The following is a 16,139-nucleotide window of genomic DNA, read 5'->3' as shown; positions in this document are numbered from 1 at the left end:
GCTGAAATGGTTAAGGTGGCCACTAATGATCCAAACTTTTTCATCCAATCTTACCAAATCTATGTAATACAGTATAAGGCTCCCTGCACACTGCAAATCCGTTTTCCGATTCCGATTCCGTTTCCGATTCCGATTCCGTTTCCGATTTTCCTTGAATACATTCAACAGAAAAACGGATCAAAAAACGCAGCATGCAGTTAAGATTAAAAATCTGAATCGGAATCGGATGTAAAAACAGATTAAAAAGCGGAATCGGAATCTGAAATGCATGCAGTGTGCAAGAGGCCTAAGGGTGAGTGAATATATTGAATGGATAATTTAGGCAGTTCCCTTATATTACATATAAATGATAGGATTGGATGAAAAAGATTGGATCATTAGTGGCCACCTAGACTAGAGAGTAATGGGGAACTTGTGTCCTTTTGTGCCCCCTACAAAATTCTCACTTCTACTAGCTTTTTGTTTTTGGTTTCCCTGTAACAAGCATCCCCTGGACAACATTTTGGGTGGGGTTCCACCTTACAGCTTGGCTACAGGTACCCCTCCCAGCATTGGCTGTTCCTTACCTGGTAATGCAATACAGCAGCTCTCTCTGTCTATACGTTACGTCCCGAGTGTGGCTGGCTGCACAGCTCCATCTAGCGTATCGCTGTGACATTGCAGCGAAGAAAAGAAATGCTCTGCGTGTTGCATGATGGAAGCCCGAGCACCACCTCTCAGCTCAATGTTATCAGCCATGATGATGACACAGGCTGCCTGTACCAAGATGGCGGAGTCAGAGAGATGAGCGTGATGACAGAATGGGAGGGAGGTGCCGGCGGGACGTTCGCTCCTCCAGGAGGAGCCGTCTCTATGGTAGTGACAGGTAGATGCAGAGCAGTGTAGAGCTGTGGACAGACAGCTGTCATCATGCACAGAGTTCGGGTAGTGCTGGGGCATCTGCCAGGGAACCCCAGAGGAGTACGGGGTGAGCTCACCTCAGCTGCCACCGCTGGGGGGGACCCTTCTCAGGACATTGTCATTGTGCATGGCAGGAGGACCCCCATCTGCAGAGCCAAGAGAGGGGGCTTCAAGGTAAAGTCTTAGTGCAACCACTGCAGTGACAGGAGCTGGAGAACTAGACCTGATTTGCCCCACACAGCTTGGCATCACTTCCTGTTTACATTACATAGGGGTTGTTTTACAACTTGTTCATGTTTGCACTATTATTATTCATTTATACTTCTTAGACATTTTCTGCTGTGCTGTTTGCTTCCCTACCTACCATAGTGTACAGTTTATTTTTGAGAGAATCAAATTAACCTGCAGTGTGTGTTTGGAATGTTGGAGTACTGGAAGTGACACTTTTTATTTGCACTTTCAGTTGTTTCTGGAAGGATTAGTTTAGTAGCTAAAGCCTTCAAAAACTACTGTAACAGAACATACAGTACTAAACTTTTTTTTGTAATACCTCAAGTTCACTAATTTTGTTACAGTCATTTGACTTTAGTAATGTGTAAACAAACTGGAGTGCCCTGAGGAAACCTGAAGATCATACAAACTCTGTTGATAATGTACTGGCTAGAAATGGGACTCAGTGTTTATTTATTTATTGTATTTATAAAGCGCCAACATATTACACAGCGCTGGACATTAGTTTAGGTTACAGACAATATTTAGGGGTGACATACAGCAATATGACAATACAGGAATACAAGAAAACCAGATCACACAGCACAGTATGAGTACAAGGTAATGCTTTGTCAGTCACTGGATGGAGCATGGGGATTATGCAAGTTACGTTCACTCAAATGCATAGCATGGGTTTACAGTAATGGAGGTGCATGATCAGGTAGGACACAAAAGGAGGAGGACCCTGCCCAAACCTTACAATCTAGAGGGAGAGGTATGGACACGAAAGGTAGGGGACCAGAGTTCAGCTTTGGGTTTAGAGCAATTGTGAGGGAAGGTAGGCCAGAGTGAAAAGGTGAGTTTTGAGGGCCTTCTTGAAGATGTTGAAGGAGGGGGCTGCCCTAATTGGTGGAGGTAGGGAGTTCCATAGTGTTGGAGCAGCTCTTGAGAAGTCCTGGAGACGTGCATGGGACTGGGTTATGTGGGGGACGGTCAGGCGAAGTTCATTGGAGAAGCAGAGTGAGCGGCTAGGTGTGTATCTCTGAGTAAGATCAGAAATGTAGGTTGGACAGGTTTTGTGGACAGATTTGTAGGTCAGACACAATATCTTAAATCTGATTCTGGACTGGATAGGAAGCCAGTGGAGGGATTCACGGAGGGGAGCTGCCCTGGTGGAGTGGATAATTCTGGCTGCCACATTCATGATGGACTGCAGTGGGGCTATTCGGGTCATAGGGAGACCAGACAGAAGGGCATTGCAGTAGTCGAGGCGGGAAATTATGAGGGCATGGATGAGGAGTTTGGAGGTGGCAGAGGTCAGGAAAGGGCGAATCTTACAGATGTTACGAAGGTGGAAGTTACAGGACTTTGTGAGGTTTTGAATGTAGTGAGTGAAGGAGAGTGCGGAGTCCAGGGTGACACCCAGACAGCGGGCTTGAGAGGTAGGGCGATGGTAGTGTGGTTAACAGTGACATGCACATCTGGGAGGTTCAGGGATGACCGGGGTGGGAAGATCATAAATTCCGTTTTGTCTAGATTTAGTTTCAGCAACCTAGCGGACATCCAGGAGGAGATGGCTGATAGGCAGGAGGAGACCTTGTTCATGGTAGTGGTGGATATATCAGGGGTGTGGAGGTAGATTTGGGTGTCATCTGCATACAGATGATAGTGAAAACCCATGGAGGAGATAACCTTGCCAACGGAGGATGTGTATAGGGAGAACAGTTGGGGGGCCAAGGACCGAGCCTTGGGGGACTCCCACTGAGAGGTGGTTGGGGGTGGACGAGGACTCATTAAAGGAGCGGTTGGAGAGGTAGGATGAAAGCCAGGTCAGGGCAAGATCGTGAATGCCTATGGACTGGAGGAGTAGGGGATGATCTTCTGTGTCAAAAGCTGCTGAAAGGTCAAGGAGGAGGAGAATGGAGTATTTACCTTCAGCTTTAGCTAAGGCAAGGTCATTGACCACTTTGGTGAGAGTCATTTCGGTTGAGTGGGCAGGCCGAAATCCAGATTGCAGTGGGTCTTGTAGTGAGTTGGCATTGAGGTACTGGGTCAGGCGTTTGTGAACCAGACGCTCAAGGAGTTTTGAGGCAAAGGGGAGGAGGAAGATAGGGCAGTAGTTGGAGGGTAGCGAGAGGTCGAGGGAGGGTTTCTTGAGCAGGGGCAGTACTGTGGCCTTCTTGAAGTCTGAGGGGAAGGTGCCTGTGGATAGGGAGAGGTTAAACAGGGTAGTGAGGACTGGGACCAAATCTGTGTGAGGCTGAAGTAGATCAGAAGGGATGGAGTCAAGGGGGGAGATAGTGGTATGGGAAGTCTGCAGTAGGTGGTTGACTTCCTCAATGGTAGTAGGAGTGAGGAAAGGAAAAGGTGGAGGAGGAGTTGGTTGTGAGGGGGTGGGAGGTGAAGATTGGATATTTCCTGACGGATGGAGACTATTTTGTTGGTGAAGTGGGTGGCTAAATCTGTGGCAGAGAGGGAGGAAATGGAAGGGGGGGGGGGGGGGGGGGGGAAGTGGGTTTAAGCAGGGAGGCGAAGGTGCCAAAAAGACGCCGGGGATTGGAAGCTTGTGCTCCGATGAGCTTGGTAAAGTATTCCTGCTTCACATCAGCAAGGGCAGTGTGGAACTGCAGCAGTGTTGTAAGGGAAGTGTACTGACTAATGCTATGTGAAAACTGAGATGGCAGTTGTAACTTGCTGTACACTTAGGCCCGGTTCATACTTGCGTTAGAGTGGCAAACTAATCCATGAAAACGAATCTGATCACTGGCCGGTCGGATCCGTTTTCACGCCGCTTCTTCTGTTCTGTCTCCCCTAATCCCCCTCCCCCTAAGTGCATTTTTTTTTTTTATTTAGAACGGTCCGTTTCTTCACCTATGTGAAGAAACATTCAGCTTTTTCATTCCCCCAAACGCAGCACTTCAGCTTCCATTTCCGTTCCGCTGGGCTGATCAGTCTGGAAAAATTGGTGCTGCAGGAAACTTGCTGTCTGTTCAGTGGTTTGTGCGGAATGGATCCGTTTGAACGGACGAATGTGACTGGAGCCATAGGTTAACATTGGATACGCTTCCATCCATTCCAGTCCGATCCAGGAAAGGACCGTTTTTTTACTGCTAAATGGGCTTTAACCACTTGCCGACCGCGCATTCATACCGCGCGTCGGCAAAGTGGCAGCTGCAGGACCAGCGACGCAGTTCTGCGTCGCCGGCTGCAGCCTAATTAATCAGGAAGCAGCCGCTCGCGCGAGCGCTCCGTGAATAGCCTGCGGGCCGCCGGTCGCGGCTCGCAGGCTAAATGTAAACACAAGCGGAAATAATCCGCTTTGTTTACATTCGTACAACGCTGCTAACAGTAGCAGCGTTGTACCAGATCAGCGATCCCCGGCCAATCAGCGGCCGGGGATCGCTGTCACATGACAGGCAGGAGCCTGTTAGAGGCTGCACAGGACAGATCCGTTCCTGTGCAGCCTCGGATCTCCGGGGTAGGGAGGGAGGAGAGGGAGGGGGGAATTTCGCCGCGGAGGGGGGCTTTGAGGTGCCCCCCCCCCGGCAACACACAGGCAGGCAGGAGCGATCAGACCCCCCCAGCACATCATCCCCCTAGTGGGGAAAAAAGGGGGGCGATCTGGTCGCTCTGCCTGCACCCTGATCTGTGCTGGGGGCTGCACAACCCACCCAACACAGATCAGCTAAAACAGCGCTGGTCCTTAAGGGGGGGTAAAGGGTGGGTCCTCAAGTGGTTAAGCCTCATACACATTCCTGAATTAAGTCACCTGAGTCGGCCAATAACGACTGCCGCAGCTGGCAATCAGGCATGTGTACGGCGACCCACGAGCAATCCGCCTCTCAATCCCAGCAACGCTGATCACATTGTTTGTGTCGCTCTGCCATGTGACATCAGGCATGCACCACTCGCCCTCCCTGCATAGCAACACAGTGCGTCGTCAGCTGCGCAGCTGACACGTGTGCAGTCTGGCCCAGCGATGTCGGCCAAAGATATCAAGTCCTGATCCTCGTTGGGCGACATACGTTGGAAGTGTGTATGAGCGCTAAGGGCCAGTTTCCATTGTTGCAATTCCTCTTAGTTTTCCAGCAGGCAAATTTGAACGTGGAATTGCAGCCTATTGAAAGGGACGGCATGCAGCAAAAAAAAGCATCACGTATGTGAATCCAGAAAGCTGTGCATGGCACACTTAGCGGGATTCGGATGTGTTGTCGCATCACAACACTTGTCGGCCTCATGTCTCGGCACAGTGGACACGAGCCCTAAGCCTCCCCCAGCCTGAACAGGAACTTTCTATTGAACATTGGATATGGAAGACTGATTGCTATCTGTCAGTGTGAGTCATAATCCAGGTGAAGTAATAAAATGAACAGTGTCTGATCCTGATAAGCCCTGTGAAAAGTTCTGGTTCTGCACATCAGAATTCAGCTTCCTGTTGAGCAAGAAATTTACCAAAATTATAGGTTTTACCCACATCTTGTGCCAACCCATTAACCACCATGTGATTCCGGTTATCAGGCCACTGATTAGTTATCAGACTCTTTCTAGTTTATTTGATCAAATAGAATGGTAATGTTATGGAGCATTTGACTGAAGGTGGCCATACACTTATAGATTTGCAGCAGATTCAATCATTTCTGTCATGCCTGTAAGGTCAAATCTGACAGGAATCTATCTGATGTGTGCCACACACTACACGATTCGTTTTTGAGGCAGATAGATGGTTAGATAGATAATTTCTGACTTGTCCGATCTCCCGTTCGATCGTTTTGCCGCTCGATTCCTGATAGAAGTGAGTGGAAAAAGATAAGAAAAACGAGTGGAAGATGAGAGAATCGACTGCAGAATCGAATGGCAAAAACGATTGAGCGGCAGAAACAAACAGTGTATGCCCAGCATATGGGCCATCGATCTGCTGCCAGCAGCAGATCAACCTAGATTTTCTATCCTGTCAGATCAAAACGATTGAAATCGGCCACAAATCAATCGATAGAATCGATTTTCGATTGATAAATCTATGGCTGAAATCAACCAGTGTATGGGCCCCTTAAGTTTTTCATTCTAAAATAATTTCAACTAGCAGGGCTTAAACTGGAACTTGCACTGGGCTGATCAGATGTGAAAGTTTATAATTAACTTACAGCTTAATTAGCTATTCAGAACTTGATAGAGGTGGACTTGTTTAAAGTCAGAAGGGTGAAGTTAATACTGGGAATACGCGGTTCGTTTTTTAGCTGATTAGATGGTTAAATAGATGATTTCCAACATGTCCGATCTCCGTTCGTTCGTTTTGCAGCTCAATTTGTCATTGAAGTGAATTGTAAAAGATAAGAAAAACGATCAGAAGATGGGAGAATCGAGTGGCAAAAACGATCGGGTGCAGAATCGAGCGCCAGAAACGACCCGTGTATTCCCAGCATTAGGCTCTGTTCCCACTAGAGTGGAGAACTGACTTGCTAAGTGGAGAGTGAAGGGCTCCCATGTTATACATAGGAGCCTCTCACACTTGTCACGCTGCAATGGATCCGCGGGATCTGTTGCTGTAACTGGACTGCACTTCTATGCAGTCCGCGATAATTCTGGTCAGGCAGGTGCGTTCCCCCATATAGCCAATGGGGAGCGCATCCGCCCTTAGCTATAGCCACATCACTGCAGACCATCAGAGCCCACGCCCGTAGCTACGCATCACCTCGCTGTCTGTGTCCGCCGCTGGAGTAATTCTGGGGGAATCAGCGGCTACAGATCGGCGTTCCGGCTTCAGTGAGCGTTCACTCTTTAGACCACGCCCTCCCGCTGATACGTTTCGCCCCGCCCACGGGGCTTTATCAAAGCGTAAATGGGTTGAGGCATTCTGTTTTCCCTATCTTTTTATCCGCTTTACGTCAAGGCTCAGCCCACCCCTTCAGGGGAACCTACTCCAGGTTGCTATATAACATCACTTAGATGACGCATCATCAGCTTGTTTTTGAGGAGCTCTGCCAGGACAATCTACTACCGTGGGTAATGCACTTAAGGTGTGTATGACCTGCAGGGATCAGGATTCAATCCACCTTGCCACAGTTTGGGGCCGAGTGCCGTCTTCTATTGCTAAGAATGGGGGAGGGGGGAGGATGGCGGTGACAGCGTATTACAACAAAGCAGCTTCCAGCAAGAGGGGTATGGAGGTGAACTTTCACTTGGGCAAGATGATCCGGTGTTCCAACTAACTAGCATACATTGACAAAACAGCATACATTTAAAGTGATGTACCCCTTTTTAGTAGAATCAGTGTCCCCTTGCCCGCTCGCTGGGCTGCGGGCTCGGTCCTCGCTTCGCTCGGACAACTTTTTATTCTAACTCTATGTCCACTTGGATAGTGGAGTTTGCACATCAGCACCCAGGCAGCTAACTGGGGATGCAAAGGTTAATGCTGCTGATGGGCATTATGGGGTTAATGTATGACCTGCATGACTTTGCACATGCTCAGTAGCATTTGTATGCTAAAATGTTGGAACACCGGCATGTTAAATCTCTCGGGAACTCCTCTCTCGGTAAACTTTTATTCTCGGCAGAGGTAGCCATGATGGTCTGACTTGGCCAAGGACCCTCTTGCACGAGTAGAAGGCTTTGTGCTCTCCCCATCGCACACTTTATCACCTCGTTATTTATTTGAACAAAGAAACTGGACGATGAGAAGGGTAGTTTAAGTGTACCTGAGATGGGGAATTAAACAAAAAATATACATACCTGGGGCTTCCTCCAGCCCCCTCCAGGCTTATCGCTCCCCCGCCATCCTCCTCAGTCTCATTGTTCTTCCGCAACTCGCCCCGGTAAGTCGTCCTGTCGGGACCATTCCGTTCAGGTGCAGTCTGGCCGCACAGGCTCCGGACTGGAGGACTTTCCTGGACCAGCTGCAGATGAACGAGGAGGAGGACTGCATGGGAGCGATAAGCCTGGAGGGGAGGTGGAGGAAGCCCCAGGTTCACTTTAAATAAAGAAATGCTTTCCGAGCAGGACTTAGTGAATTTGAAGCATGTTTGTTCGGTAAATTACCGAAATTCTACCACATACAGGAAATTTTAGGGAATTTGGGAGAAAAAAGTGTAAAATACCAAATGCAGGATTCTACTGACCTAAATTATTTTACCAAACTGACCTTCATGAATTAAGGCTATTTGCCTGCTCAATGTTAGTCAATAAAGGTGTACATTGGGCAGTTGCTTGTTTGCCTGTCTTACCTCGCATATCACTGCTAATGTTTTTGGTATCCCAGCGGGAAACTAGCCTCTAATTTAGGGGCCATATGCAATTCACTTTTTCTCGTAGGAGAATTTTTCATCTTCAATTTAAAATAACTTTTTAGCACTTTGCACTCGAAAAGGCACCAGAAAGTAGGTGAAAAAGTACTGTCAAAATTATTTGGAGTATTTGCTTGCTTGCTGGTGGTATAAAAGGCATTTTATTTACAAGTTGTGAAAATTTCACCTTGGAGAAAACTCAGGTGAAAATTTGCATATAGGCCTAGATTTCTTTTGTTCATCAGCCTTCTGTGAAGCAGCCATTTCATCTGGCACCCTGTTTCAGTAAATAAAGAGGTCAGGAATGTCTCTACAATGTTCATACTAACCTTTACCTCCTAGTACAGTAAATACATGGATCTTAATCTTCCATAATTAACTACAGCACTTTTCCTATGATGCTGTCATTGGTGGCCAAGTAGGGTTGACCTGGAAAAGCTCAGATTCTGCTGATATCTTGCCATATCTGAAATACTGTATTCAGGCTGACATTTCACAGTGCAATAGGAGGGGACTTCATCCATGTACTCAGCAGCGATCTCATAGTGGGTTTATGTTTTCACTTTCTAGTGGATGACCACTCTGTCTTCATCTTTATTAACAATGCTGCTTCATCACGTTAAGCTCAGTAATAGAAGAACAAAATAAGTCATAGGGCTGAAATGTCATAGTTCTATTCAGAGATAGGTAGGAAACGTCACACAAAATGTCATGTTGTGGATGGAGGTGACAACTCCTCTTCTTTATTTAACCACCCTTTATTCATGTTGGTTATCAGATTTATTTCTGCTTATCGGTAAGAAGATGATGAGCCAATGCCAGCTTATATAGAATATCATTCCTAATCAATGCCATTAAAAACTATAAAAGTCAAGCCTGTACTTATTTCTTCAATGTGTTTTTTTTCTCAACTTTATCAATATGGTTTCTGCCCTGTATTCTTGACAAAGGGCTCAGTGTTTGCTCTCTCTTTTCTTGATTATTGCTGTCTACTTACCTTTGCTACTGCATTTAACTTATGGCTGCTACCCCTCCTTACTTGTGTTTTCCAATCTATTTATGAAGATCGAGAAAGTAGATATAATATTCTGAGGGGGTTCCAAGCAACAAGGGTAATAATTGTAGCCTCAAAGTATTCACCCAATACATTGCAAAAAATATTTAAGCTAGTGTGATGGGACCTACTTGGATTAGATTATGGGTGGGGACTTGAATCCAGTCGCAGACATCAAGTAGTTGGACAGAAACAGACAATCCTCGAATCCTGTAGGGCACATACTGTAAATACTCGACTGTAAGTCTAGAAATTTAGGTTTGACTCCCTAAATAAAAGTATAAAAGTATAGGGGTCGACTTATACACAAGTCATGAGCAACACTGAGCACACAGAGTAATGTGTGTACTATTAGTGACATTCCCTTTTGCAGCAATTTACCCTGTGGTAAGTGACACTTTCTTGATAAAGAAAATGCCCCAAAAAAATATAGGTCTGAAAGTCCTGGCCACAACAATTAACAAGGAAATGGGTAGTGGGAAATACTGGACTGCAGGAGGGGGAGTGTATAATTGCTGCACTTGGGATCTGGAGGAGTTATCGACTGCACTTAAGGGACAGGAGGGGTAAATGGCTGCAATGATGTATTAACCCCTCCTGGTTCCCAAGTGCAGCTATTAATTCTTCCTGGTCCCCAAGTGCAGCCATTATCTTTGCTGTGGGTTGCCTTATACTTGAGTTAATAAAAAAATCTTAGGAGGGTCAAATATTGGAGTCGACTTATAGTCAAGGATATAAGGTAACATAGTGACTATCACGGTGGTAATAAATCAACACAGATAACAGTACAAATCAAAATACTAGCAGCATAGAAGAAACTTTCATCAAGAGGTAAGAAATTTGACCTACAGAAACTGAGAGACATTAATTAAAATCAAGAGTTTCAAGGAAAGGTCAGAGCTTTAAAAAAAAAACAAACAAAAAAAAAAAACACAGATCTACTTACCTGGGGCCTTCCCCAGCCCCTGGCAGCGATCTATCCCTCACCGCAGCTCCGTTCCCAGCCACTGGTCTGGGTTTCCCTCCATTGCAGATGCTGAGCTAGCCAGGTAGGCATCTTCTGGGTGAGAGCGTGGTTTCGCCACTTGCAATCACACTCACGTGGCTTGGAGTGTTCTGCACAGACGCAGAAGTACTGTGACTGCACAGAACGCTCCAGACTGCGTGAACGCAGAAGATGCTGACCGGCATCTGCAACGGAGGGGACCCCTGGCCATCGGAGCTGCGGCGAGGGACAGATCAGCTGCCAGGGGCTGGAGGAAGCCCAATGTAAGTAGATCTGTTTCCCCCCCCCCCCCCCCCCCAAGCTCGGATATTTCCTTTAATCACTTAAGGACCGCAGTGTTAAAGACCCCCCCCCCCCCATAGACCAGGCCATTTTTGAATAAATAGGCCACTGCAGCTTTAAGGGCTCGCTGCAGAGCTGCACAACTCAGCACACAAGTGATTTCCCCCCCCCCCCTTTTTCTCCCCACCAACAGAGCTCGCTGTTGGTGGGGTCTGCTAGCTCCCCAGCTGTTTGTTTGTTTTTATTTATTTTTTAATAAATTTGCCAATTTTTTTTCTTTTTTTTTTTATTCCCCCACTCCCCCCGCCAGCCAATCATCACGATCGTCTGTCGTAGGCTTCAGCCTATGACAGTGGATCGCCTCTCTCCTGCCCAGGGGGACAGCCGTGTCAGACAGCTGCCCCCAGTACAGCACTGCCACAGATCTCAGCGTTGTACAGAGTAAATCTAACAGTCTCCTAGCGGCGATCACCACTGTGAGACTGATGGCGGAGCGTGATCTCCTGCAAAACCCCACCCCAGGACTTCACGCCAATTGGCTGGAGTGGTCAAGGGGCTGCCGCCGTGTTCGCAGCAATTGGCGTTATGTGGTCGGCGAGGGGTTAAACGTAATTTTTCTGATGCAGATTTCCCATAGGCATTCATTGGAGTCAGTTTTTCTGCATCCAGAATCTGCGTGCAGTGAAAACAGGCATAACGCGGTAATCCCCAAAGGCCTGTTTTTGCGATGCGGTCCCCGGTGCACCGCTGCTACCAATCCCCTGTGTGAAACTGGCCAAAACGTATTAGAGGTAGAGGATCAGCAGGACAGCCAGGCAATGTGCATTGTTTAAAAGGAAATTTGTCAGCCTCCATATCCCTCTCACTTCAGGTGTGCTTTAACTACTAGTCGACTGCGTCACGCCGACGAAACCGCCGTCTTATTACTTTGTACAGCGCTGCGATCTACAGCTGTGCTGGGGACAGCCGTGTGACACGGCTGTCCTCCTGGGGCACTCATTGGCCGGCTGCGAGGAGGGAAACAAAAAAGATTTTAAAAAAATAATAATATCTAATAAAAATAAAGATATTTACCAAAAAATAAAATAAACACAGAGGGAGCGATCAGACTCCACCAACAGAGAGCTCTGTTGGTGGGGAGAAGGGGGAGGGGATCACTTGTGTGGTGTGTTGTGCGGCCTTGCAGCTTGGCCTTAAAGCTGCAGTGGCCTATTATACAAAAAAGGTCTGGTCTTTAGGGGGGTTTAATACTGTGGTCCTCAAGTGGATAAGGGACAGTTCCCACTATCCACATTGCTCCATGTTAATGGCTTCCATACTGATTTGACACACATTGCATGCAGCTTGCCAATTAAACCTCCTGTTTTGATTGCCTGAATTCTGATTTATAAGTTGTAAGTGGTAATTATTTCATTGACCATTCGAAGAGATGACAGATGATGAAAGATACCCTAATATCTTCATTTTACTTTACACATGTGGCTATTGGCTAAATGTATTTGACTTTTTTTTTTTTACTTAAAGGGACACTTAAGTAAAAAAAAAAATGAGTTTTACTCACCTGGGGCTTCCAATAGCCCCCTGCAGCTGTCCGGTGCCCTCGCCGTCTCCCTTCGATCCTCCTGGCCCCGCCGGCAGCCACTTCCTGTTTCGGTGACAGGAGCTGACAGGCTCGCGAGTGATTCTTCGCGTTCCTGGCCACAATAGCGGCATCTATGCTGCTATAGCATATATCATATACCATATAGCAGCATAGAGGGTGCTAATGTGTCTGGGAACGCGAAGAATCACTCGCGTCCCCAGCCTGTCAGCTCCTGTCACCGAAACAGGAAGTGGCTGCTGGCGGGGCCAGGAGGATCGGAGGGAGACGGCGAGGGCACCGGATAGCTGCAGGGGGCTATTGGAAGCCCTAGGTGAGTAAAACTCATTTTTTTTGTTTGACTTAAGTGTCCCTTTAAATCTGTCTGTGATTCCTATTAGTGTTTTTAGAAGACGCATATTGTTAATAATTTGTATTTTGCTTACTTCTGTGTGATTTGAAGTCACTTTAAAGAGACCCTGTATTAAAAAATAAAAAAACCTCTGGGGCATACTTACCTCGAGAGGGGGACGCCTCAGGGTCTCAATGAGGCTTCCCCCACCCCTGTAGCCGCAGGCAGTCCGGCGCTGGCTCCCCTGAAGCCTCCCGCAATCCTCCGCTGACAAGCCAGACAAGGCAAGATTTATTTACCTCTCCGAGATCCAGCGCAGGGGCAGTAGCAGTTCTTTGCTCAGGCTAGGCGGAAATAACCAAGCCCGATCGTATCCGCTCTACTGCACAGGCGCAAAAGGACTCTTGCCTACGCAGTAGAATGGATCAATCGGGTTTGGCCATTTCCACCTTAACTTGAAGAGCTGCTAGTTTGCCTGCACAGGATTACGAAAGATAAATATTTACATCGCCGTACTTTGGGGGACTGCAGCAGGAGAATGCCGGGAAACCGGAGGACGATGGAAGCCTCATTAAGATCCAGAGGCTTCCCCCTCCCGAGGTAAGTACCCACCAGGGGACGTTTTTCTTATTACAGGTTTTCTTTAAAGTGGTCTGAAACTCAGCAATTCTTCTTTGCTCTAAAAGATTATTTACAGCCTTAAAGCGGAATATAACCCTGCATTTCAACTTTGCTCTAAAACATTATTTACAGTATATTATATGCAACCAGCATTTTTTTTTTACTAGACCAGCATTGGAAGGGTTACACAGGGCTTTAAAGTTCCTGGAGATTTCTGCAGACGCATCCGAAGCTTACATAGATACATTTTGTTTACATAAATGTATCTAAGTGTGGTATGTGACTCACTCTCTGACCGAGAAGGAGCTGGAGGACAGCCAAAGAGTGTGTAACATTTCTCAATAGATACATTTAACTAAATAGAATGTAACAATGTGAACTTCTGCATATCTCTCCACGGAACTTTAAACCTCTGTGTTTAACCCTTCCAATGCTGGTCTAGTAAAAAAAAATGCTTTTTGCATATAATATGCTGTAAATAATGTTTTAGAGCAAAGTTGAAATGCAGGGTTATATTCCGCTTTAAACCAACTACCAGCATTTAAAAAAAAAAGCTGAACAGCATTCAAACAGTTAAACACAGCACTTCATTCTGCAGTGGAAGCTTGTGATCTGAGGTGATAACATTATATCAACAGAGGAATGTAAACCAGGGATAAGTAGTTACAGCCAGCAATGGCTGAAACTAATCTGCACAGAGCTGACAAGCAGACACAGGCACAGAAATGTATCACTAGATAGCAGATAGTATTTATATTAAAATCTATGAATAAAGTGCAATGGCAGCTTTCAGAGCAGATAAACTATACTTTGGGAACTTGTAATTAGTAAACAGGCAATATTAATTGTGCACAAAAGAAAATATGGTAGCTAAATGGGTAATGAAAAGTAGAAAAACAAATTTTTATTGAATGTTATGTCAGTTTTATTCCTCTTTACTTATGTGCTTGTGTCTGCCCAAGCTGATCCTTAGTTCCCCTGCCTGGTTTTATTTTAGGACACAACTCCTGATGAACTCCTGGCCAGTGTGATGACTGCAGTTCTGAAGGATGTCAATCTGAAGCCTGAATTAGTTGGGGATGTTTGCGTTGGTAAGCTCATGCTATGTAACTAATCAGAAAGCGTTTATCACAAGGGCCTTTACACCTGTACACAGCTTCAATGCCGCAAATACAATCCTAAGACCCCATTCACGCTTAAGCGCGGGAGTGATTTTTCCGCAATTACCACGCGGAAAAATCACTGGATACTGCAGCGATTTTTCAGAGATCGCGTTTAGCGCTTCTATAGCACTGAAACACGATCGCCGGGAAATCACCTGAAAATGGTGCAAGCTACGCATTTGTGTTTGGTGATTTGCGTTAATCGTCAGCGATTAACGCAACTTGCCCAAGTAAGAACGGGCCCATAGGGTTTTATAGAACTAGCACTTTAAAAAGCGATAGCGCTTCAGCGTTTTGCCAACATCGCCGGCAAAATGCTCTAGTGTTAATTGGGCCTTAGACGAGCAATAGTTATGACTGAAAGCACCTGCCATTGATTCATTAGTGGGCTTCTCGTTTTGGGCCGCTCTTTGTTAAGGGGGATTACCATATGTTGTTTAGTGTGCCTCTTTATTCCACATCTAATTTATTTTTTAATTTATTTAATAAGTCATATTCTGGACATAACTGGTAATTTTATTTTAAAGAGACTCCGTAACAAAAATTGCATCCTATTTTTTTATCATCCTACAAGTTCCAAAAGCTATTCTAATGTGTTCTAGCTTACTGCAGCACTTTGTACTATCACAGTCTCTGTAATAAATCAACTTATCTCTCTCTTGTCAGACTTGTCAGCCTGTGTCTGGAAGGCTGCCAAGTTCTTCAGTGTTGTGGTTCTGTTATGAACTCCCCCTTCCAGGCCCCTCTCTGCACACTGCCTGTGTGTTATTTACATTAGAGCAGCTTCTCTCTTATCTTTTACAAGCTGGATAAATCGTCCTCTGAGCTGGCTGGGCTTTCACATACTGAAGAATTACAGACAAGGGCAAAGCTGTTTGCAGGAAGAAAAGAGCAGCCTGAAACTTCAGTGCATGAGAGCAGAAGGGGGAAAGAAACACACAAATGATCTCTTGAGATTCAAAAGGAAGGCTGTATACAGCCTGCTTGTGTATGGATGTATTTTCTATGTGTGGACATACTGTACATCAACCTACTTCCTGTTTTGGTGGCCATTTTGTTTGTTTATAAACAAACTTTTTAAAACTGTTTTTAACCACTTTTAATGCGGTGGGGAGCGGCGAAATTGTGACAGAGGGTAATTGGAGATGTCCCCTAATGCACTGGTATGTTTACTTTTGTGTGATTTTAACAATACAGATTCTCTTTAAGAATAAATATTTTAGGAATTGGGAGATGGTTTGTTGCAGGGCTGCGGAGTCCCTGGAGTAGGTGGTTTCATCAACTGAGTCGTCGGATGATTTTTGTACTGACTTCACAGCTCTGGTTTGTTGGTCTACAAGCTATATTGAGAGTTCTTTGCCGATGACGGTGGTGTTGAAACCAAATCTTGGGAAACAGGACTGGGTTGTAAATCCATATTATTATTATTATTATTATTATTTTTTTTTTTTTTTATAGTTTAGCTGGTTGATGTTGACAGGTCATAGAGTTAAAGATGATAAAAAGTTTAAATGTCACATTGTGATAGAGGGGTAGCAACAGGATGGGAAGCACCCACCAGTAAAGGTCAATGTGCTTCTGTTCATAAACCTCTTTGCCCAAAAAGGAACAAAGTACCAGCAGCATAGAAGAGTCCATTTTCAATTGTTACTCCAAATGTTCATAGTTCAGTGGCGTACCTACCATAAGGCTGCA

The 16,139-nt window shown here is 45.8% G+C and overlaps 1 protein-coding gene across 1 annotated transcript in view; it reads left to right on the top strand.

The window, feature by feature from the left end:
- Positions 1-810: 810 nt before the first annotated feature.
- Positions 811-16,139, top strand: part of ACAA1 (acetyl-CoA acyltransferase 1) — a 50,280-nt gene continuing 34,951 nt past the window's right edge. Inside the window, exons 1-2 of the mRNA XM_068235942.1 lie at positions 811-1,074; positions 14,279-14,372. Of these exons, the coding sequence (XP_068092043.1) occupies positions 910-1,074; positions 14,279-14,372 (259 nt within the window). The 5' untranslated portion in view covers positions 811-909. The remainder of the gene's footprint in view (positions 1,075-14,278; positions 14,373-16,139) is intronic.

Source organism: Hyperolius riggenbachi, chromosome 5 (genome assembly GCF_040937935.1).
Source record: "Hyperolius riggenbachi isolate aHypRig1 chromosome 5, aHypRig1.pri, whole genome shotgun sequence".
NCBI lineage: Eukaryota > Metazoa > Chordata > Amphibia > Anura > Hyperoliidae > Hyperolius > Hyperolius riggenbachi.
Note: the sequence above shows the minus strand (reverse complement) of the source record. Positions and strands in the feature narration are given on the sequence as shown.